Source organism: Uloborus diversus, unplaced genomic scaffold, assembly GCF_026930045.1.
Source record: "Uloborus diversus isolate 005 unplaced genomic scaffold, Udiv.v.3.1 scaffold_13, whole genome shotgun sequence".
In the NCBI taxonomy this organism is placed as follows: Eukaryota; Metazoa; Arthropoda; class Arachnida; order Araneae; family Uloboridae; genus Uloborus; species Uloborus diversus.
In genome coordinates, this window is record NW_026557987.1 from 4,574,899 (window position 1) to 4,601,181 (window position 26,283).

At 32.5% G+C, this 26,283-nt stretch overlaps 1 protein-coding gene across 1 annotated transcript in view; it reads right to left on the reverse strand.

The window, feature by feature from the left end:
- Window positions 1-26,283, reverse strand: part of LOC129232628 (ATP-binding cassette sub-family A member 2-like) — a 209,429-nt gene that overhangs the window by 91,198 nt on the left and 91,948 nt on the right. Inside the window, exons 21-26 of the mRNA XM_054866761.1 lie at window positions 19,348-19,530; window positions 16,751-16,821; window positions 16,172-16,281; window positions 12,551-12,682; window positions 7,819-7,899; window positions 2,198-2,394 (exon numbers count right to left, since the gene is read on the reverse strand). Of these exons, the coding sequence (XP_054722736.1) occupies window positions 2,198-2,394; window positions 7,819-7,899; window positions 12,551-12,682; window positions 16,172-16,281; window positions 16,751-16,821; window positions 19,348-19,530 (774 nt within the window). The remainder of the gene's footprint in view (window positions 1-2,197; window positions 2,395-7,818; window positions 7,900-12,550; window positions 12,683-16,171; window positions 16,282-16,750; window positions 16,822-19,347; window positions 19,531-26,283) is intronic.

The window sequence follows — 26,283 nt, forward strand, 5'->3', positions numbered from 1 at the left end:
CTCGAAATGCGATTCATTTCACCATCTAGAAATGACAATATCATTTTGCAATCTTTCCGCTACATTTGTTTAACAATATTCTATTACATGCAATACACCGCCAGCTCAGTCATTTCCAGCCGAGGACTGCAGTTTCGTGCTTATTAGCACTCATCAGCCCGGCATAGGAAGGTGACTGAGCTGGAGATGGAAAACCTCTTATGGAAGCCAAGAGGGCCAAAGAAACTGGTAGTTAATGCAGAATCAGTCATCCCTCCAGTAGTTGGTTTTCCCTCCAAAATTTCCAGTTTCTTTACAATTGAGGCAGTGAGAAGCAAAGGGATGCAAGTGGACTATTTTAAGTTTCGAGTAAAATGCGTTTAAAGATCAGACCCTAGATAGGCTTTCATTGAAAGTTTTTCCCTAAGTCATGATGTACAGCAGCACCTACCAGGGCTACTAGTACCATCTCTTGCCCCAAGACAGAGGAGGGGTTCACTTACCATGTGTACTGTGGTTATCTCCAAATTTTTAATTTTGCCACTTGCATCCTTCTGCTTCTCACCAGTGTTGCCAGATTGAGGGAAATTTCCCCATTTTGGGGAAATCTTCTGCTTTCTGGGAAAATTTTGGGGAAATGGGTTTTGAGCGGAATTCTTTGGGGGAAATTTTTTTATTGGGAAAACCCCCGAGGAAAAAAAAATTCAGGAAAAAGAATTTTTTTTGTATTTAAATTTGCGTATTCGCATCTGGTAGAAACATTGTTTGTATCAAAGCTTTGCTCAACGTTATGGATTTTGCATTATGTGGAATATTATGTTACGCAATTCGCATTAATGTTCTGCGCGAGTAACTAGTTGATACGTGAAACAGGTAAAAATAAGTAAGTGTGATGAAGAATGTTCTTGGATAAATATATACAAAGTTCATAGTTTAAATGTACAAAAGCAGAGTAGTAAATGCGAGTAGAAAATGGGAGTAGTAGAATTTTCTATTTCATATCTCTCGGTCAGCCAGGGACATCCAATCAAAACCAATATGAGTAAAAGTCCTTTCTTGATGCAGGAGCTTGCATTTATAAAGACAAAAAAAGAAAAAAAAAAAGCGAAAATCGAACAAAACAAAGTTTTTAGAAGAAAATTTGGTTATGCGGGAAAAAAACATTTTTCAAGAGACAAAATTATCATGGGAAGTTGATTAATTTTACAGGGTTCGTACTCAATTTCAGAAATTAAATGAAGGAGTTTTGAAGGAGTAAAATGAGATTTTGAAGGAATACTTTTGGGCTATCCTTAAATGTTCTCACAGTTCGTTTTCGACAGATTTTACCCCCTTCCCCCTTCGTCACACTTTACCTTACTCCTTTCCTTGTCACATGTCATATTTTTCATAAATATATTGTTATAATAACTGTGTGATGTCACCTTTTGACAGCCTCTCTCTTCCCCTTGTCACAATTTCATGAGCCCGTCTCCTCTTTAAGGCATGACATCACTTGTGGATGACTCTTTTTACAATGTCATAACTGCAATTAACTAAACAACTGTTTTTTTTTAACGCAATCACTTAATATAATACATCTACTTATGTATTTTTAAATATTTAAATATTAATTAGACAAAACTTTTGCTGCTGAGAGTGTAGTGGAGGAAAAAGCAATAATCATAAAACTTGAAAAAATAGCCAAGCACCATTTAAGCATGGTTTACTACACTTGTGTCTTTGTCATATAATAATATTTTCACGTTCAACTTTTATGACTTCTATAACCAATTTGTAAATCATATCTTTATGGGGAAATATATCAAATTATTACATTAAAACCACTCTTATACCTTCGCCCTTGCGGCAAAGTCAAGTTGTTGATTGACGTATTTTAAATTACTGTCATAAAAGACGAATATGGAGTCTAGATCTAAAAAAAGAAGGAGTTTTGAAGGAGTTAAAATCAAAATGAAGGAGTTTGAAGGGCCCTTCAAAAAAAAAAAACCTAAATGAAGGAGTATAGGAGGAGTCTTGAAGGAGCGTACGAACCCTGTTTTATGAAAATATTAGTGGAAAAATAATTTTTGAATTTGGGGAATTTTGATAGAAAAGATCGCTTTTTGGGGAAAAGTTGGAAGGGAAATGGGGAAATCTGGATTTGTGTGTGTGTGACCATCTCTGGCAACACTGTTTCTCACTACCTCAATCATTCCCATCCCTACTGAGGACTCACCTATTTTGTACTTCAGGATGAGGTCCCAAATGGCTCTCCTGGAATAAGGATCCACCCCGGCAGTGGGCTCATCCAGAATCACGACTCTAGAACCGCCTACGAACGCAATGGCCACCGAAAGTTTCCTCTTCATCCCTCCCGACAGGGCTTTCACCTTACTGTGCCGTTTCAAGGGCAAGTTCAAATCTTCGATCATCCTGGAAAATAAAAACAACACTGATAAGCAGGAACAAGACAGCTCATAGACTAATAATAAGAGTAGACCGAGCCATGGCAACCCTTTTGCTGCTCATAAACCAAACCATGTGACTGGTGGATATCCTAGCAACAGCGGCCGTTGATCGTCGCAGACGATCGAGCGAGAAATAAAATAAATAGAATTGATGGAACACGGAAGAATGATCTTTTATGGAGTCCGATTTGTAAATTTGTTACTCTAAGTTGTAAATATTTTGTTAATATAGTGAGTTTTTCGTTTAGATAGTACTGTGCATTTTCTTTAGTCAATTTCAATAACTCTCTTAGCAATTAAAGATGCAAGCGCCGAAAAAGAATCGGCAAACGGTAAGATTTTTACCTACAATTTCAATTTAAGATGCCGATTAGTACATTTTTGCGTTAACGCAAAACGTTTACGTCATTACGTTCACGCCAATGCTGACGTAGCAGTTCCGAATGAAATAAAAGTTACTGAAACTGTGATCAAAAACTAATTACTAATGTCAAAATAATGCATAACTAAAAGAAAAACAGTTCAATCTCTGCACCTGGAAAAAAATTATAATGAAAACACATTACGTATTAAAACACATGTCGAGTGCCAAACAACAGATAATGTTGCCATCCAGCAACCATGCTGCCAAAGTTTTCGTGAAGCTTTCCACCAGTCACATGAACCAATTTTTTTCATCAGCAAGTCTGGGAAAGCTCGGTCTACTCTTATTATTAGTCTATGAGAAAGCTTTAAATAAAACATTTTTTTTCCTCAAAGTTTGCTACGATTCCTTTCATATGCAGGACTGGATTAAGGGGAGGGCAGGCGGGGCTACTGCCCCGGGGCCTCCACAATAAAATTTTTACAAAGTATCCTAACTTTCACGGTTCGAAAACATCGGATATATGCATATATATCAATATATTCGGATATATATATCAAAGTATCAGATATTTTCAAAAATAGGATGATCTTTTCGAACCCTGATTAGGGGCCTCCACTCCTTCCTTGCCCCGGGGCCTCCATACTTCCAAATCCGGCCCTGTTCATATGGATGAAATAATGTTCTGTTCTTCTATTTTTCTTTTCTCCTTACTCTTCGTAATAGTTTTATACATCTTTACTAATAATAAAGCTGAAAGTCTCTCTGTCCGGAGGATGTCTGGATGTCTGGATATCTGTAGGATGTCTGTGATGCGCATCGCGCCTAAACCGTTCGGCCCGATTTTCATGAAATTTGGCACAAAGTTAGTATGTAGCATGGGGGTGTGAACCTCGAAGCGATTTTTCGAAAATTCGATGTGGTTCTTTTTCTATTCCAATTTTAAGAACAAAAATATCATAAGATGGACGAGTAAATTACGAAATTATCATAACGTGGAACCGTAACGTCGGTACAAGCCAATTGGCGAGAAAATTCACCATACATTATTTGTAAAAATACAGGCGAACCAAAAGACCTTTAAATTTTTCTATTACGGGCAAAGCCGTGCGAGTATCACTAGTAGTATATAAAGCAGGGTTAGTAATTTTTTTGATTTTTTTTAAAACAATAAAAAAATCGGACTTTTTTGATTTAAATCAGATTTCTTTTTGTGATTTAAATAAGATTTTTTATATTTTTATTAAATTTATAATTATTTATCACTTTACATTTATAAACATAATATATTTCATGCAGTAGATGAATCTATTCAGCCTTTTTTTTAACACGCTTTTATTAGCTTCAACTGTATATATGTATGTATCTTGTAACGGAATCTTGCAGCTCAAATTTCGCCCACTTCCTGCAAATCGGATTCTTTTGAAATTTGGCACGCGACCTCAGACCCGATGACAATGCAATATTCTATAATCAAATTAATTAATTAACTCTTTTAATTGTTAGTTTCCTCCAACTTTAATCAATATTTTGGCATAAATCCAACAATGTGAAAAAGGAAAAAATAAAAAAAATACATGAAAAAATGCTTGCAAAAATTATTTAAAAATATCTGCAAAAACTTTTAATTTTTCTGCATCAGACAAAATTTGTTCCAATGTTCCAAGGTAATTAGAACATGAAATATAATTGTTTTTAACTAATTTCATGCCAAAATTTAGGGAGCCTTCAATTGGAAATTCATTGCTGATCAGACCATTGTTGAACAAAACTTTTACTCAAATGCATCTCAAATTTTCAAAGTAATATAAATATGATTTCCGCAAACATACATCAATGACTTAAAAAAAAAAAAAAACTTGAAATTTTTGATACTATACGAAAAGAAGTAATTGAAATTTTTCCTGATAATTCTCCAACATAAGACTAAAAAACATAAAAATAAAATAATAGTTTAAAAAACTAAAAAAACACGCTTTCGTAGCAAAATGAACTAAAAAGTAAAAAATAATCTTTGGATGATAGTAGTTGACCAATCACTTAATTTTAATGTAATACAAAAAAGCGTGGGGGGCTTCTTATCAGTTGCCTTGAATTTCTTCCATTTGTTGTCCAAGCAAAAATGTAAATAAACAGCACCCCACGCTTTTTGTATTACATTAAAATTAAGTGATTGGTCAACTACTACCATCCAAAGATTATTTTTCACTTTTTAGTTCATTTTGCTACGAAAGCGTGTGTTTTTAGTTTTTTAAACTATTATTTTTCAAACTAAGATACGTTCTCTAACTATTCAATACATTTTTAAGATTTATAAATATGTTATAATACTTCAATAAGAAGTGATTTTGTTTTCGTCATCATCATCTTCATAGATTAAGCGTTCAATGGTTTCAATCATCATGCACGTTTTAGTGTAAAAAAATACGTTGAGCAATTACTTTTCTTAATTATATCAGTGATGGTGTTATGAGAAAAACTGAAAATTTTTATTTGGTTCTATACTGAATTGAACTGCATTTCTGGAGCAAAAGCAATATTGCAAGAAGGAAAATCTGTTTCACACACATCAAGAGGGATCTATGTAGTTTTGCAGGGGTAGAAGTGATCTACTTGTCACATATAGGACATTTTCCACAAAAAATATAGGACAAATATAGGACACATTATATGAATAGTTTCACTATGAAAAAAAAAATAATACATACATATTATTTATTTATTCTTATCAATGATTTTGTTTTAAAAAAAAAAACCCTCAAACAAAATTATAACCTACACCTGAAATGACTTTCCTGTAGTTGAAAGAATAAATTTTGAAAAAAGTAATTTGTAGACAAAAAAAAGAACAAAGTGAAATTTATTGATAATTAACACAGCAACTCACAATTTTTGCAGGGATAGTCACAAACGCTTTTATTTATTTATATAAGCTATGTCACAAACATAGCTTATATAAATAAAAAAAAACCGTCTTTGTGTTGAGAACTAACAGGAAATAACCAATGTTTTACATGAAATACACCGCCAGCTCAGTCATTTCCAGCCGTAGCACAAATATACAGATATTTTGTTCTATAAAATTCCACAAAAAGAAAAGATTGCAAAAAGACAGAACATTCCGATCAGAAAATGCACGGAACACAAAAATATACCCGCGAAAACAAAAACCGAAAAAAAAACCACGCTTGAAAACAAAACAAACTGCTGTTGCCAAACGCAAAATTCTAAAACCAACTTCAGAATTCGTTCTCGAAACTCCACCCACTTCAGTGACGTCATATTGCTGTAGCCAATGAGAGAAGATGCCTGTTGCAGGATTTAGTGAGTTGAGTTTTTTAATTTGAAATTCGTTTGCACACGTACTTTCGACGAAAAATCCGAAGTCAGATAGTTTATTTACTGTTGTTTTAAAGAAATAAATTGGATAAAAAACAGGAATATAGGAAATATAGGACACTTTCCAAAAATATAGGAAATATAGGACGATTTTCATACTTTTTTTGAAAATATAGGAAATATAGGATATATAGGACCACTTCGACCCCTGGTTTTGCCTGTTGAAGTTAATATTGTATAATGCAGTGTAGTTAAATTGAGAGCAAAACATTCTAAAAATGAAGAATTAATTTATAAAAATAAAATGAACAGATTTTAACTAAGGATTTTGATAAAAAAAATCACTTGATTCAAATCAATTGATTTAAATCATGATTTAAAATCAAGCTGATTTAAATCAATGAACCCTGATACAAAGAAGAAAATAATTTTAGGAAGCCCATTCATCATTTTAGTATTGGAAATAATAACAAACTTTTTGATCACATTAGGTTATTTTGAACCCAGTGGACGTCTAAAACAGTAATATGCAACAATTTGCACATTGTGCTACCCAAAGATTCGAATGTTGATATTTTAACTACCTACATAATATTCTCTATAAAAATCTCATACAGCATTATGTGAATAAAACAGTCAACAAATGAAATAAGACTTTATAAACCAAGGGGGGGGGGGGAATAAAATGCTTTCTTAGCAAAGAATTTGGAAAATTCAGAATATCTACCTTTTCTTGATGTTTTATAAAAGGCTTAAGATTTTTTAGGTTGATTACAACTGATTAATTTTCTCCCTTATCGGTTTAAATGCGACTAAATTCATCATTCAATAGTTGGAGAGATTTATAGCAAGGTTTTTTTTTTTTTTTTTTTTTTTTGTAAAAATTCTATTGTTCATTTTGGAGAATATTTTTACAAATTGGCACTACACTGTGAACTTTTAATGCAGATTCAAACTTTTCTCTAACAGTTGTCTGTGGCTCAATGCACATATTTCTTGTTGGTTGATTAAAAAAAAAAAAAAATAGGGTCCTTTTCTTTGACAAAAAAGGAAGGGGGAGGTGTGGGGGGCGATTAAACTGTATACAAAAACTAGTTTTTAATAAAAGAGATTACAATGAGGATTGACCTATGTTGAGAATCCAAAAAAAAAAAAAAAAGGAATATGCAAAGTAATGACTTTATGAACTTAGATTTTAAGTTAATTATTTGCAATGCATTACTAATTTTTTTTATTAATTGATAAATTAAATAACAAAACATTTGAAATAAATCATGATCTATAAATTTTTCAGAATCATAAAAAATTTCAGGCTTTGCCATAAAATAATATTTTTCTCAGTATTTAATAAAATACTTTACAAAATCGTTCAGCAAGTTTAAGGTAGCATTTCAGAAAGAAAATTTTATAGTAACAGTTCCCTATTCCTTGTAAGCAGTAATAAAAATCAACCCCCTTCAATTGCAAAAAAAAAAAAAATCCTATGGTTTTTAAGTCTCTAGATATTTAAAATTATTAGATATTATTTAGATAAGTTTCAAATTATTTGAAACATAAAAATGCATCTGCACTCAAATCACAAGTTATAAAGGATACAGAAAGTACTAAAATTTAAAGAAAACAACTTTACTTTGGTAACAAAATAACAAAGAAAGAATACACTCATAAAATAATAAAAATATTTACTTGTCAATTTCTTCATTTAGTTTTTCCCCTTGCAGACCTTTTAAACTTGCATAAAACCATAAATGCTCCTCTACTGTTAACCTGCAAGATATATTCCAAAAATAAAATGTACCATAAATCATTTTTCTAAATTAATTTTTAGAGATATATATAAGGTCAAAAAACCTTAAAAAATAATAAAACATGGGATGATAATAAATCATTTAATGTGTATTTAATAAATACCATTTTACATGCAAATATCTATATTTTAAAATTATTTTTTAAAAGTACTGTTAAAAAAACCGACAACAAAGTGAAAATCAATGATAGCATTCTTATTAATACAGCTACTTATGAGCCATACAGGATTTTTTTTCTTTATTTTTTTAGGCTTTATTAACAAATTATCATATTTCTTTTATAATTTTTGAAACCAAAAATGATCTTTATCTTCCCACATCATGTCTAAGATTTTCAAAAACAAAACTTCAAAATGTAAAATTTAAAAAAAAAAAAATTGAAATTTCAAAAAAAATTTGAAAACATACATTTTTGAAAACAACAGCTCATTTTTTTCGATACACTAAGCATTACAGTTATTTAAACAGGTGAGCTGATCTCAGGAAGAGGGTAGGAACCTCTTCCTTAGAACAATTCACTCCGTAATTTTTAATGAAAATAGCCACACAACCAATCTAAATCTCTTTTTGAGTACAAGCATGTTCAGATTCTTGTACAGGCTGCAGAAAGAATTAGACTCTGAAAACAATGCGTGCACTAATAAGATATTCAGTGGAGTACTATATCGCACCCTTGCAACCCCTTGGCCAGGGGTGATTGTGACTCCATGAAAAAATACCTGAACTTTTTTTTTCCAAGAAGAAAAGTGTTTTGATGGGCATATATATATACATATTACGTGTATGTACACATATTACGTATATATAATGTGTACATACACATATATAATAATTTATATACATAATTATTTGTTGGGGCTAGAACTCGAAGTTTTAATTGGACTTAATACGTCCATGTGCATGGTGGGAGTTAAATTCTTCTAATTTTTCTTATTTCTTGAAATTTTTCAAAGATTCTTCTTATCTAGCCTTTATTCCATCCCCCACCCCAGCTGTTCTTCGATAATTACCATAGAGTTTACAAAACAGGACCGTAGCTTACGCTTTATACCAAACAAAACATCTTCAATTTGGACTTTTGGTGTTTCATTAAACATCGCCCTAAGTTTTACAAAAGTGGGTTTTTCTGAAAATATAGAAGTTCCGGTATTTTTGAAGATGAAGATACCGGAAATCAAGATGAAAATACCGGAAATCCGGTAAAATACCGGAACACAATCACCCCTGCCCTTGGCGTGGGGGGGGGGGGCATAAGAGGTATGCTGCATTGCTAAGCGCAAAAGTCGTATCTGCATCCGAGTTCAAAATGAGAAATTGCGTTCAAAGTTGTGTGCCTCCATGTATTTGATATGGATGCAGCTTTTTCAGAATTTTTCTTATTAATTTTTCCCATTCACAAATGAAAATAATACATTGTATTTAGGTAAAATATGCGACAAAGAATCACCAGGTGACCATAACTCAAGTTTGATAAAAAGTGCAGATACGACTTTTGTGCTTAGCATGGCAGTATGAGGGCTCACGCTCTGAAAAAAAATACACCATGTTAAAATTTAAAAAAAAATCTTACAGGTGGAGGGGGGGGGGGGAGCACACTTATACATTTCTGTGAGGACACACACACACACCCACCGAAGTCTATGCACGCTACGGAAGATATTACAACATTTTCTCGTAAAAATCAGTCTACTGCCTACACCTGTTTTGGGGATTCAAGGAACCCCTTTTTGAATGCAACAAAGTGTTCCGTGAAGCTCCAAAATACATGTCTGCAGTAAATCGTAAATTTTGTGTGAAAAAAAGCTTATAATATCTTATTTTACTTTTCAAGCACAAAGTTATTCATGAAGAAAACGTAATTTTTGACGCAAATATTTTTCAATTTCGAAACCTTTTATTTTCTTTTTTTTCATTCTTACATGAAAGTGTTACCTAATAGAAGTAACCATAAACAATGGCCCAGCTAAGTTCCAATTATTTTACTCAGAAATAAAAAAATATATAAAATGCCTTCTTAACAAAAAAAAAAAAAAAAAGAAAAAACTTTTAATATTTAAAAATCGAGGCCAATTTAATATCAAAGTAGTCATTTTGTTAATTGTGCAAATAATCAGCTATTTTAATGAATAGTGGGAACATAATATTAAGCTCCCTTAATTAAAGTACGGCTTAATTAGTAGTTTCAAATGTACGTTAAAAAATAGTCTTTAGTAAATTTGAGGATACACTGGCAATTTATAATTTCGGTAGAATGCCTATTTTTGATATATTTCTCCCCCATTTTTCACCTCACAAATAATGACATTGATAAGGTCTGTCACGGAGGTGAGGAATTTTCCATTAATATAGGCCTAATGGATACATTTTTGGGGGAAGTATTTTTTTTCTTCGTTGATATAATCTACACATGTTAAGCATATGAAAAGATGTTCACTTCTTTTTTTACATTAATTTACATCCCTGAATTTCAAGTTTACGGAGGTGAGAAAGTCAGAATAACCACGCTAAGTTTTTGAAGCAAAATCTATCTTTTTGTTTTTCAACAAAAATCTCACAACTTCAACTATGGCTGAAAATAAACAAGGGGGCTCTCTTTTATCATGGAAAATAAAATTTGATGTCATTACTGCCACGTGTTAATGAGGTATTGGCATTTTGTGTTTGGGTAACGGAGGTGAGAATTTATTGTGTGACATGACTTCTTGTCCTTCTAAAATGAACTAAAACACAATATTAAAAAATTAAATATACTTAAACAATTAGTATTTGAGACACTTGTGAAAGGAATAATAAATAAATAAGTATATACTTTTAATTAAACAAGTTATTAAGCAACATAAACAGTCACACAAGGCGTGTGACCTGCCACAGAGGTGAAAATTCACATGTTGTGAACCAAAAATGTACTAAAATAAAAATTATTATTAGGAATTTGTTGGCAGTCACAAATGGAAACGAGAAAGCTCCAGAAAAAAACACCAGAACTGGGAAAATAGTTTTTTCCCCGGAGGAGTTTATTTCCACTCAGGGAAAAATTGAAAATTGTGAAATTTTCTGCACAAAATAATGTATTTTCGAAGTTTATAATACAGTGAAGCACCCTTTATATGTTTTTGAAGGGACTGCATGAAGAAAGTGTATAAATGAAAAAATGTATAATAAGTATACGTTAATATGTATTAGACTCCGCCGAGACCGATTCAAAAAACGTATAATTGATAAAAACATACAAAAGAGAAACTCTCTTATAAAAGGTGCTTCACTGTATTTAGATTACAATGTTTTTTGTTTTTGTTTAAGCATTTTTTATGCCAATATCCCACTTACAAATACTAACTTTGATAATGCAAGAATTGAGCATTCTTATGCAAATTAATGCAATAATTTTCTACACCAAAATATTATGTGCTATTTTTTTCACTAGAAATATAAATGCATGCACGGGGAAAAAGTCAATAAAACATCAATTAAGGGAAGTGCTCAACTTAAAGTTTTATTATATTTTCACATAATGTGTGTGTATACATATATGTGTACACATGTATGGAAATGCAATACAGGTAAAGACTTTTTTTGAAAAGAAAAAACATTTTCTTGCTTAAAATCTCACATTTACAAAAAAAAAAAAAAAAAAAAAAAAATAAATAAATAAATAAATTGATCAAATAATTTATAAAAATCATATCCAAATCAAAATTAACTGTCGAATGATTATTTGACCCATTTCTGGTGTTTCATACTTAAAAATCAACTGGCGGTGAGAAAATTAGAAAGGCTTTTTTGAATGGTACAAGTTTCGAGCATATTTCTAAGAAGGAAATATAATATAGACAGGATATATTACTAAACATTTAGCACTTTTTCAGTTTTGTAAGAAAATAACTACAGTGAAATCCCGTAACAACAAACTTCAAGGGACCGCAAATTCTATTTGTTGTACCTGAATTCAAGTGATGTCAGGGTTGCCAACTGCTTCTCATTTTGCGGAGTTGCTCCGCAAAAACGGCGAAACTCCGCAAAGAAGTTCTCTTGCTCTGCATTTTCTGGCCAAAAGTTTTCAAACTTAAATTTTGCTAGTTCATCATAACAAATATGTAAATATTTTAAAGTAAACACGCTTATACTCAAAGAATGAAAGCGTTTAACGCTGTTTTATTTATTTTGAAAACAATTATTTTTATACTCGTGCTTAAAATGATTTATTAAAGCTATAAAAAAGTTTCAGACAAGTGGTTTTTGTTATTTTTATTGATTTTTGTAACAAAATAACGAACTGCTCCACAAAATTTTAAATTGCTCCTCAAAATCACCACAGATGCTCCTCTAATTGTTTCTCCAAGGTTGGCAGCTCTGTGAAGTAATGGAAACTAAATCACTTGAAAACTTATTTCACTGAAACGGATATTTCCTTGCATTGGTATTCATTGCTACAGGATTTCACTGTATTTCTTCGTTTTAATTCTTAAAAATATCAATTTTTCCATTTTCCCCCCAAAAAAACCCCTTTTTTTCCCACAGTTTCAAATTTCTAGAAATTTTTTTATGAACTATCACCAAAATCGTATTTTTCACTCCTCCAGTAAGAAATATATACATAACTCTGCACTCACTCTTCAAAGAGAACATTGTGCTGGGGACACATTCCCATGCTTTGGCGAATGATATCCATTTCGGTTCTGATGTCGTGCGCATAAATTATAGCATAACCAGAAGAAGGAGGGAACAAACCAGTGAGGATGGACCTTAAAATAAATGAGAAACAGATTTGAAAATAGGCTGCACATAAAATATTTTGTTTACACATGAAATCAGTTTGGAGAAATTATTAAAACATTTCTCGTTTTTGCCTCTGAATACAGTGTGTTATACTTGATTTATAACCAAAAGAAAGAATAAACTGCCAATAATATACCATCATTACAAGAAAACTTAAAAGTATTAGGGGCATTCCACGATATTTTTGACATTATGTAGAGTCTGTAACATGACCTTTTTTTGCCATAACTTTTTAATTTACCGTTTGATTTGCAAATTATTTTAATTTGAGCTGGTGTGTAGGTAGGAAAAGATCAAAATAAAATATGCTAATCAAACAGTAAATTAAAAAGTTATGGCAAAAAAGGTCACGTTACGGACTCTACATAAATGTCAAAAATACCTTGGAATGCCCCATTAATTAATCATTTTTCCATCCCAGTGTTGAAAATCGGCAAACAAATGACTAAAAATTATTTTTGTTACTGTAATTTATAAAAATAATATGGATTTTAGTGAACGGCTTTTACAACAATCACAACGAAATAGACAAAAAGCTGTGAGTCACGAATTTTGATGTTAGTTAGTGAAGAGATGTATATACAGGGTGTTCTGTTTTTACCTGCAAAACCTTTATTTTCGCAACCGTTAGTCCTTGATGTAAACTTCCAATTGCAAAAATATTCAAAATCAGATGCAGAGTAAAGATATTGAAAGTTTGAAGCAAGAAAAAAAAGAGTCGAAAAATACAAAATTTAATTTTTTACAGGGGTCCTGGTCCCCTAACTAATATTTAGAGAAATAATCTCCATTGAAAACTATTACTGACACAAAAACTTGACATTTGTGCGACCAAAACTCAAGGAGATATTCCAATTCAAAGTTTATATTTTCCCCTAAAAGGTGTTATTGACAGAGAGTAAAAAGTGGTGTAAGTCACAAAACGCTGCATTTCATATCTCGATGAATATTGGTTGTACTAATTTCAAACTTTTTGTGTTGGAAATATTTTTCAATGGAGATTATTTCCCTAAACACAAGTTAGGGGACCTGGGGACCATATAAAAAGTTAAATTTTGTATTTTTTGACTCATTTTTATTCTTGCTTCAAATGTTCAATATCTTAACTCTGCATCTGATTTTGAACATTTTTGCAAATAGAAGTAGTAGACCCTCGTTTTACGCGGGGGTTACGTTTCACGGAAATGCCGCGTAAATCGAAACCTCGTAAATTGAGACCTAATACTAGGGTTAAAATAGGGGTTTGGTTCCGTAGATAACAAAATACTTCATTCTAGTGATGACTAATTGTATAACAAGTTTTAATGCAAACTTATATCGACTTTTATGCACAGTGGCGTAGCTAGACCCGACTTTCGGGGGGGGGGGGGGGTTACTTCTTTTATATATATATATATATATATATATATATATATATATATATATATATATATATAATCGCTTGGAATTTTTTCCTTTTCTCTTTTTTTCTTTCTCTTCTCTCTTCTTTTTCTCTTTTTTTTTTTTTGAGACTAACGTTTCGGGGGGGGGGGGTTGTCCCCAAAACCCCCCCCCTTAGCTACGCCCCTGTTTATGAACAACATATGCATAAATTTAACATAAATTAATTTCGTGTCCTGTTTATAGAGAGGTGGCTATGATAGTCTTTTGGCAGTCATTAAGAATTTTTCTCTGTAATTCTTTGCAGAGCACTAACGCATCCATGATCACTTGCGTCATTTCCATGATAGATTCTTCCTTCACTGACAAATCAGAAAGATCATTTCTATTCTCTAGGAATGGCTCAAAATTTTCAATGTGAATGTTTTTGGTTGTGCGTCACCGACGTCGGTATCCTTGTTGGTTTTGGCCTCCTTTGTCACTCCCAAAAGCTCTTCGTCCAGAGAGTTCTGAACTGTGTGAGTTTAATAACTTTACTTCTGGAAAGAGCTCTAGAACCAATCACATAAAATGTCTCCAGTGGCCCAAGCTCGATTATTAGCACGCCAAAATGCAGTTTATTACGTGTAATCTTTAGGAGTTTGGATTTTGAAAGAGGGGAAAATTTTATCTGTTAGCATCGCCGCATCCGCGTAAAACCGAAACTCATCCGCATAAAATTTAAAAAAAGGTGTCAAATCCTAAGCCGCGTATAATTGAAACTGCGTATATTAAACCCGCGCAAAACGAGGGTCTACTGTATACATCTAGAATTAACGGTTGCGAAAATAAAGGTTTTGCAGGTTAAAACGGAACACCCTGTATATGTATTTTTACTTTCTTCTATATCTAATATATAGAAGAAAGTATTGGAGTCGTGCAAATTTTCGAATTTCGAAGGATTTGAACGTTTTGAGGTGTGCCGAGTCCATTTCGACCATTTTTGGAAAATGTCTATCTGTCTGTGTGTGTGTGTGTCACGTCTGTGTGTGACCAGTTTTTTTGTGGCCGCTCTACAGCAAAAACTACCGCATGAAATCCAACGAAATTTGGTACACATATGTGCCCCTATGTGAACTTGTGCCCATTGGTTTTTGGCGCGAATTCCTCCAAGGGGGGTGGAGCAATGGGACGTTTTTCGAGTTACGCGTGCTTGCTATTCCTCAGGAAGTAACTGGCGGAATCAAACAAAATTTGTTCCATATGTTGCCATTAACAGGAACAGGTGCTGATTCAATTTTGGTGTCAATAACTCAAACGGGGTTGAGCTATAGAATGTTTTTTGTCGTCAATTAAGACTGCTGTATCTCAAGAAATTACGAACGGAATGAAAGAAAAATTTATCGGCAAGTAGCCCTTAGTGGGTATAAGAGCTGATTTTATTTTGGTGTCAACAGCTAAAAAGGGGGTAGTGCAATTGCCCGTTCTTTTTTTCCATTGTGAGTGCCCTATCTCAAGAAGTAATGCTACGTTCTGGTTGAAATTTGGAATATATGAGAATCCATATGTAAACAGGCTTTGGTTCAATTTTGACGCCAATCGCTCCAAGAGGTGTTGATTTTTTTTTTGAATAAAAATAGCTTTATTAATGCAACAATAAGAAAGTTAAATCGTAATAGATTGTCGTCTGCGTATTTCTCGTGATTTTAATTGCTTGGAAATGATCGGAAATATTATCTCAATGATTTAATATTTTTAACTGTTGCCATCTTATGTTTGTTAACAAATAAAATATTTGTAATTAATTCAAGCAAGGCTTTTAAAATAACTTTCAATTTTTGCTCTTTGCTTTGCTTTTGCAATAATTCAGACATTGGGATGGTCGTCAAGTTTTCGCATGTGTAATTTTGTTTTTGTTGGGAATATTGCTTCCTCGTCAAGCATGGGGAGGGATCGAAAAAAAAAGAAAAATATAGAAGAAAGTTTCGTGATGGCCACAACATACTAGTTTAGTTTGAAGTATACTTTTTCAAAAAGAGCATGTTAACAAAAATACAAACTAGCATAGCAAAAAGGAAAAAATAAATCTTTCTTACATTGTGGTAGTTTTTCCAGCTCCGTTATGCCCAAGAAATGAAGTAATCTGATTTTCATACAAATTTAGACTTAACTTATTGACAGCCACTTTATTTCCAGATTTATACACCTAGAAAAATAATTGTAATAGCATACATATAAATCACAAAAACAAGATCATAGAAAATATTACCACAGTATAACCTCATTCATCTGGACTAACTGGGACCAATAAGCAAAGCAAATTCTTAAATAAGCAAACACCTTTTATAACAGAAAAAAAAAAACTGCTTTGTAACAAAACAACACAGTACTGTCAGTTCAGCTGCAGTGGTGTTGGACTGACACTCTAAGTATGCCATGTTGTTTGTTAGATTACTATAATTTATTGAGCGATCTATCAAAATAAAAGCAAAGCTTTAGCACACTCATTGTTTCGATCTCGACATCATAATTTTAAATTACTGTTTAAGTGAATATACATTTTTTTTAAACCTTACAAATTTGATCCGTATTAATCGGAGATACAGATGATGGAGGTTCTACTGTATTAATAAATGGATCATTAAAAATTAATATCGGCTCAATAAATTAATTACCTTGACTAAATTTTCAACACACACTCCTAGTGGAAGGTTGGCTGGATCTGGTTCAAAGTACTGATTATCAGCTAAATAGAAAAATAAATAAATAAATAAAAGAACACGTTTAGCCATTCATAAAGGATATACTTGAAAATTAATAAGAACATTCAATAAAAAGTTTAATCTGTTAAATATGTATGCTGTGCAGTAAAACTTTCAGGGCTGCAGGGTTGACGGGAAATAACCGACTGCGGGAATTCTAGAGTCTTTGACTCCGACTCCTTTTGCCCCAAACCTAGCCCAACTCTGATTTCGCAAGCACTGGTACTTAGAAGGAATATAACAGAGTCTATCAAACTTTCAACTCTTGACTACCACCCCCTAACCCCAAAATCAGTCAGGCTCCGAATCCAGATCCCTGGATATTTTACAACTTCAAACACAAATTCTCTAATTTATTTCTAACATTTGAAAAATAACTCAATTTTAGAAATAACTCAACAAAATATAGTTGGTATAATTTGTTGGTAAACTAGTACTTATAACTTAAAATTCTACAGGGTTCATACTCTATTTGGATGAAAAAATTCCAAGACTTTTTCATGACGTCAATGAAAATTTTCATGACCTCGTTACACGAAGAGAATCGCACTATTTAATCTCAAACTTGATAGTATTTGGAAATGAGCTTTAGCAAAACGTCTATACAGGTCTGAATGCAACAGCCTCATTGAAGCACTTACTCGTAATGGGAAAAATATAAGTGCACACTTAAAAAGCTAAACTATTCTTATTTGTCTTCATCATATAAATTTAAGTAAAGTAAAAATGCAGTGAAGCGAATATGATGATGCTTAAATGTCGGATATTTTTTTTAAAAACAGGCAGAATGATATTGAATGGGACAAAGGTTGAATGAGTCATCACTAAGTTTCAATAAATGTGCTTCAAAAGTTACCTTTTAGTGTCAACAGTGCCTTTAATCATCCACATAACTTGACAATATTTTGGTTCTTTGAAGTTTGGTGGTTTGAAGCCACATAGTTTAGTTCTTTATGTTTCTAAACCAGATCTTTTTTGAAAAAACCATTCAGTAATGAATCAATCTTCTGATTCAAAAGTATATTTGTTTTGTTTACAAATTTGCATATTTTTAAATGCATATAAATTAATAGGTTCAGAAATTCCAGGACACGTTAAATTCCCGACATTGAACGTAGCAGTGGGTTGCATAGTTTTGCGTGCCGTATGTTGAGCACTACTGTTTTAGAGCATTAGAATTCCTCTTTTTCTGTATTCTATTGCCTGACTTAAGATCTTTATTTTCTAAAACATTCAACAAATTAAGATAAACTCTGATAAATTTAATAATTAAGTTCTTACGAGTGATGGAATCGAACTCGCATGCAATTAAATTGCTTTTTTTGTGAGTGGGCGTGGCAAAACTAAAAATGTGAAATTTTGCTACTACAGAATATGAAACATAAGAAGTGTTGAAAATAACAGAAAATTCAAAACAAGTGATATCCAGGCAGTAAAATCACATCGCAAAAAATGGCAAGCGGCTGCGACAGAAGTGGATGCAATGAAAAATTCAAAGATTTCAAAATTCAGATTTGATTTTTGGATCGTTTAATTTTTCACTTTTAATAGCTTTTATGTGCTATATACTGTTAAATCACTCAAGATTTCTAATGCTCCTTTAGCTACTGTTCCTTTCTCTTTGTCCAAGAAATTCTTCCATGACTTGAAACAAATTTCCATGACTTTCAATGAAAATTTCAATTTTCCATGACTTTTCCAGGTCTGAAATTCTGTTATTTTTTTCCCATGACTTTCCAGGATTTCCATGACCCGTACGAACCCTGATTCCAGCAACTGAAAGATTCTAATGTAAAGAACATAATAAACGAAGAACATGCAAATGACAAAGAACATTTGAACAGAAAAAAGTTGTCATTTTAAAATTCCAACTCTCTAAAGAAATTGGAGTTGCTATAACAATTCCTATTTCGAAAATGTACTTAATTGTTGCGAGCATAATCTTAGTTGGCCATGACACAGTAACAAGAACTGCAACTTGGCGCTCACTTTTGTATTTCATCTCATCACTAGTTATTCTACTGTTATTAAGAAATCAAATTCATTAATTGCCATTCTATTAAAATAAATCCTTTAATACACTCTAAAATGTGTAAAAATTATGAATATATCAATATTTCTTACTTCATAATCCCATACATTTTGATAAAACTTTTTTGTCTGAAAAAAGCAAATGTACAAAATGTGCAAAAAGGAGAACTTTTTTTTCAAAAAAAGTTCTCCTTTCCTTCAAGAAACCTTCTCCTTCAAGAAAAAACTGCCATTTTAGTTGGGTCGTGGGCACTTGGAACATCTTACAGGGGGAGGCCATAAAGAGCAAGGGGGTAGATAGCCTTTTGAGGGCCAAAGATCTTCACTGAGGACTATTGAATTGACTAGGACCAGCCTAGCTGGGCCCAGAGCCTGTTGCTGGTTGCCACATTTGTGTTTGTATTGTATTTGTACAATTAACTATATTTTTCTCTTTAGACACTAAATAACCCCAAAGAACTAATAAAAAGACACAGTACCTGTGCGATTGGTCATTGCACAAGCTTGTTCATTGTCAATAACCGAGAGACCCCACTTTTTACGATTAGAAACAAAACGCCAGCAGTCGGTCAAACAACTGCACTCATGATCAGATTTAGAATTGCTGAACCAGTAACTTTTGGTGAAAGGAAAATACCACGGCTTCGGCAAACCATACGAGCCTGTAAAAGAAAGAGCTATTAATTCAAACAAGCAACTACAGTTGAAACGATGAGTTTGAAAACCTGAATTTTGCAGGAGAAACAAAAAACTAAATTATTCAATATTTATCTGAAATATAGGACTTTTTTTTTTACCCTAGAGTATAAGTTTACTTAAGGTTCCATCACTTCTATGGGATGATAACACTTCTAGTTTCATTTTTAAAAAAATTAAAATTAAGAGAAGACTTGTTTTCCGATAAAAACTTGAAACATACTTTTCAGTAGTTTACCAAGGGAGGGTATTAATGATTTTTCATTGAAAACCTGAATTAAAATCTAACATATACACTACAAAATGAATGGATACAGAGATTTCTGCCACTGTAGCAGTACTAACAGTTAACAAAGTTAATTTAAAAGCTTAACTTAACCTATAAATTTAGCAATCCTGTTCTAGATCGTTACAGTCTGAGCTGGGCAACAAACAAATTTCTTCATAAAAAGTCAAGAAATCACTTGGTGATGTATTTTAACTAGAGATGCACCAAATTTGGTTGGTCTTTGGTATACTGCATATTTGGCAGACAGACCAAATATTCAACTTGGCCGAATACTTCAATATTTGGCAACCAAATAGTGCACTAATTTAAATGTTGATAATGGGAGAGTTACAGTACAAAACAACTATAGTACAAAACAAATTCAAATTGTTACATACTAATTTGATCACATTCCAAGTCATTTCAATAAAAGATATTTTGTTTGAATTTGTATGTAAGGTAAATGCAAGATTCTCTATTAATGACATAACATATTACCACGATTATCAGTTACTAAATCATCAGAAAAGAAATTAATTATTAATTTATGCAGAATTATAGAAAAATATAAACCAAATTAGCTATTTACTATATTAATTTGTTTTAGTTTTGGAATGATTTATTTATTTTTAATTCATTTGAAATTAATAATTATACTTAATACAGAAAAATCAACAATACTTCATGAAAATACCATTACATTTCACAAATTAGATAAATACTTTCTATTTTGAATTGGCCTAAAATTCAAATATTACAGTTAAAAAGTTTTTAACCAAGTTTTTCGTACTCGGCAAAACATGGTACTAGGTGCATCTCTCATTTTAAAACTTTCTTAATGTCTAGGTTTCTTCCAATCCATAGCAACTTTTCATGAACATGCTTTCTTTACTGTCAACGGAGCAACTTTTAGAGCTTTTTTTTCTTTTTCGACAAAGCAAACATTACTTTACTTAAACAACCAATGAATTGAGATACTTTAACTTCACCTGGTGTCACCGAAACCTCCATGTTAAGTTAGAGAACACGTCATCTTCAGGATATGACACATTTTTGAACAAAATAGAGGATTCAATGCTAAATATTTTCTATAATTAATGGGAAGAGATGATTTATTTTCAGGCTAAAAGGTGAGTCTACATCAGTTGAACTGGGAAGTAAAATAATCTCAATTTGATTAAAAAAAAAGTGGAGATAACTGGTTTTCTGAATCAACAATTCAACTCAATGCATGCTTAATAATTAATACTTTAAATGCTTAGGCTTCATGCATAAAAGGTAGGAAATGGTGGAAGAGACGAAGATTGAAAGTACAGTAGACTCTCGTTTTAGGCGGGGGTTACGTTCCACGGAAATGCCGCGTACTTAATAAGTCGACTCAATAGTAGCGTAAGACTTAATAGTAGTCTGAAAATAAGGGTTGGGTTCCAAAGATTTAAAAAAAAAAAACTTCATTCCAGCGACGAATAATCTTCTTTACTAATAATAAAGCTGAAAGTCTCTCTGTCCGGAGGATGTCTGGATATCTGGATGTCTGTAGGATGTCTGTGACGCGCATAGCGCCTAGACCGTTCGGCCGATTTTCATGAAATTTGGCACAAAGTTAGTTTGTAACATGGGAGTGTGCACCTCGAAGCGATTTTTCGAAAATTCGATGTGGTTCTTTTTCTATTCCAATTTTAAGAACGAAATTCTCAAAAGATAGACGAGTAAATTACGAAATTATCATAACGTGGAACCGTAACATGGGCACAAGCCAATGGGCGAGATACGAAATGATCATAACGTGGAACCGTAACGTGGGCACAAGCCAATTGGTGAGAAAATTCACTACACATCATTTGTAAATATACAGGCGAACCAAAAGACCTTTTAATTTGCTATTACGGGCGAAGCCGTGCGGGTACCACTAGTTACTAATAATAAAGCTGAAAGTCTCTCTGTCCGGAGGATGTCTGGATGTCTGGATGTCTGTAGGATATCTGTAGGATGTCTGTAGGATGTCTGTGACGCGCATAGCGCCTAGACCGTTCGGCCGATTTTCATGAAATTTGGCACAAAGTTAGTATGTAGCATGGGGGTGTGCACCTCGAAGCGATTTTTCGAAAATTCGATGTGGTTCTTTTTCTATTCCAATTTTAAGAACGAAATTCTCAAAAGATAGACGAGTAAATTACGAAATTATCATAACGTGGAACCGTAACATGGGCACAAGCCAATGGGCGAGATACGAAATTATCATGACGTGGAACCGTAACGTGGGCACAAGCCAATTGGTGAGAAAATTCACTACACATCATTTGTAAATATACAGGCGAACCAAAAGACCTTTTAATTTGCTATTACGGGCGAAGCCGTGCGGGTACCACTAGTTATATAATAAGTTTAATGTGTACTTATATCGATATATATGCACAACATGCATAACGCACAGGGAAAGTGCTCCAGTAGTCGGCCAGTCTCTAGTAGTCAGCCACAAGGACATAAAACTGCTTATAAATAGACTATGTATAACTCAAAATCAGACATGATGCATTCCACATTTCTTTACCTGTCCCCAATTATCATCCAAGAACAGTAAAGTTGTGGGAACTTTTTATTAAGTAGTAATGAGTCATTTTATTTTAAATGGAGTGCCCATTATTCTAGTTTACGACTCTGCTTATTTTTTTGTTAAGAAGACATATCATCTTTAAATGTTAAGCACCCTTCCTTTTTTCGGTCTACTGTAAATTGGCTTTTACATTTGTTTTAATAGATAGTATAACATAGCGTTTCCATTAAAAAATAAACTTCTTAGACTCAATATTTTTTAGAGTACTGAATTCTTATGCATTTCCAATAGTCAGCCATGGCAGATTGATCACTAGTTCTACACTGTTTCATTGATAATCCCAGTAGTCGACCAAGTACTTAATATGGATTTTCCAATGTTCGTCAAATGGTAATTAAAATAAAGTATTGACCCAGCGACAATTTAGCTGTTTTGAGTAAAATTCCTTTTCTAATGTTATTTGCTCTAAAGAAAACGTTCAAATTTTGTGCCTCAACTTTTTTGACAAAAAGAGTCGTTTCATCATTATACTGCTTCTAATGTTGATTTTAGTTTAGAATTCTCAAAAAAAAAAAAAAGTTTAAAACAGGTTGCAAATTTAGTTCATCATTACATTTAGAATATAAATTCTAATACTGAACTTGTCATTACCAAATAATTTTTTTTATTTAGTTATTTATTTATTTATTTTTTTATGAAATCATAAGTTGATGAAACTAATAAAAAAAATTATCTGATTGCAATTTGTATTGAATTGGCAATAAATAAACATTAAATTGTGAGGAATTAAGATCTAATACTTCAATAGTTACGTTGGGTCAAATTAGTTCAATGAGCGTTAAACCAGTGGTTATTCTTCCTATTGCTCATTTTGCTAAACTATTTGCTTCACCGAAGGGGTTCAAGAAACCTGTATTCTATCTAGACTAATTATTCCAAACGTTGGTACCACTTCTTATTATTGCTTCTAACCAAATATTTGATTCATTGGGTTTTCTATACAAGGAACTAAAGATTGATTTCTTGTTCCTTGTATAGAAAAGAATGAATGCATTGAAAGAAAGTATGAATGCATTGAATTCATACGCTTTGCAACCCCCCTCCCCCCCCACTACACAGAAAAACTTTGAAAATACCAACCTGCCAACATAGTTCGTCTTGCTCCAGTTCGTTCATAACCAAAGTACATTTTTTATGATAAATTTAGATTGATTTAATCTTTTAGGTGCTTTAAGAATGGATTTTTACTTACTTTGTTTTGAAATAAAGTTGTATCCAAAACTTTAATGTTATTTTATGTTCTGCATGTTGAAGTTTCGTTCTAATGAACATGGACCAGTCAAATGTCAGTCATATCGGTCATTAATTCACTCTTTATCAATCATGAACTCGATCAACTTTTTTATTTAGTCTTTATCTTAGCATGCACAGTTAATAAAGAAACCTTTTTTGCACCAGTGAGGGGGGGGGGGATCCAAGTTCTAATGTTTTCAGGGGTCTGTCCAGGATTTTTCACAAGGTCCGTTTTTTTGTGAAAAATCAATTATTTTTGTAAAAAATCAAACTTTGCAAAAAAAAAAAAAAAAAATTTTTTTTTGTGAAAACGAAATTTTTGAATTTGAGATGGCGCAAACTGCATCATTGACTCTTAATGTTGTGTGTTTTCCCTCTTTTCTGTTGAGAATATCATTCTTGAGTGTTTTTCGAGTATTGGAGTATGGGGAGGGCGGCATCGCTCTTGGGAGATGGGTACCCCTCAAATATCAATATTTAATTACCATTCTACATTATGTTAAATTATACTAGAAATGTTATATGTATAGTATTTAAAATAATTGTAATAAATAAGTTCAGGCAGGGGTTCAGCATTTAACTTTTTGAACCAAGACATTGTTAAAAAACACAAAATTTCGTTTAAAATTTATAAACTTCATGATTTTTACAAAAATAAAGATATATTTTAATTGTTTACCTCTTAACAAAGCGTACTAAATATTGAAAATTTGAAAAATCGGATTCCCATAGCTGATGCAAACAGATCGCAATCCTCAAAGTAAAAACATCAAAAGTATAAAAACGGCTTGTAAAATAAATATTTCTGATAAAATTATTTTAGAATTGCACTTTAGAGTCCTATGATAAACATTTCATTAATGTCTGGACACAGTTGAATCAAAAATAAATAAATAAAAAATGAACCATCGATTCAGCATTTAAATTTATGACTCATAAAAGAAAATGAAATTCCACTTTAAAAACTTAAAATAAGCGTTGTTACAAAAATAAAGACACTTTTCATTTATTTGCATCCTAATAAAGCGAAGTTAGCTTGAAAAAAGAATAAAGTATGATTCTCATATCAAATCTAAAAAGATTGCACTTTTCAAAATGTAGGCATCCAAAGAAAAAAATGATGAATAAGAGTTTATTTAAAATTAATTATCCTTTTTAGCATCGAAAAATCAAACCCATATAACTTTCTCCCAAAATAACAATTAAACATCGCCCCCGCTAGACGCTAAGTAGCGATAAGCAGTTAAACATCACACCCGCCAGACGCTAAGTGGCAATAAGTTTAAAGTTGGTAACCCTATCTGAAGCGATCACCCCCCCCCCCCCATCCCTACTATCCTTTGCAGTTCTAAGTTCATTTCGCTGTATATTATTGTTTATTAAATCATGAGCGGGGAGAAAAGTGCTTACGACTAACTTTTTCAGAGAAGTTTGCAACAACACCGCTGCATAAAACAAACAAGCAAAATTATAAACTAAACTGACTTTCAGCTGTTAATTTCTTTCGTACAAACCAACAAAAAGCATTATATTTATTTGGCCTTAGTAGTTATTTATCGCTTGCAGGAGCGTCACAAGAGCGCCTTTTTCTTTTCTTTTTTTGTATAAGTTGATACCTCTAATTAAACTTTAAAAAAAAGTTCCAAACATTATCGTTGGAAATATGCTGCATTATTTTGATTTGACATTTGCTCTTCCAATAAACAATTTGTGAAAGATCCGTTTTTGTTTATCAGAATTTTGTGAAGGGTCCGTTTTGGTTGATCGGGATTTTGTGAAAGGTCCGCTTTGGTTGATCAGATTTTTGTGAAGGGTCCGTTAACGGACCCAAATTTCCTCTGGCCAGACCCCTGGTTTTCAAAATTCATTTCTGAAAAAACCCGGTTTAACCAAGGTCTATCCCATTCTTCAATTTCTATTTTCGCAGTATACGATACCACTTTAGTAAGTGATGTAGAAGATAAATAATAAAAATGTATTGCACATAATGCATATCCAAACTATTTGAAATTTGAAAAATAATATTAACATAGATGTTATGAAGACATGAAGAATGTAGAATTCCTTTGTAATTATTTGAATAATTATTTTGTAAGTACAATGCTGAGCTGTAAGTTTCTCATTAAGTTTGTACACACATACACAAAAAGAGTAATGAAAGTGAAACGGCCAACTACTGGGTCCATACATGGCCGAGCACTGGATTTCAGTGGCCGACAACTGGAGTATTTTCTCGTATTAACAATAGCTTGGGTTTTAAATATGAATAGGTTTCTATTTCTGAAACAAATTAGTGAATCACTATCAGAAAAGTATGGCTTAAAGTTTTACAGTGTTTTTGTTGTATAATTGATTGCTGAAATTTCTAGGTCAACAAAGATAAGCAAAACGAGCTCTTAAATGGCTGACTACTGGAGCTTTTACCCTACATTAATTTAGTGTTAATAAAAAGGAGCTGGTTAGTATAGTCTTATCAGTCTTTAAGAAATTTTCTCTGTAGTTCTTTGCAGAGCATTAACACATTCATGGTCACCAGTGGCGCACACAGGAATTTTGCAAGGGGAGGGTCCGAGATCGAAAGCCTCATTTTCATATTATACCCCA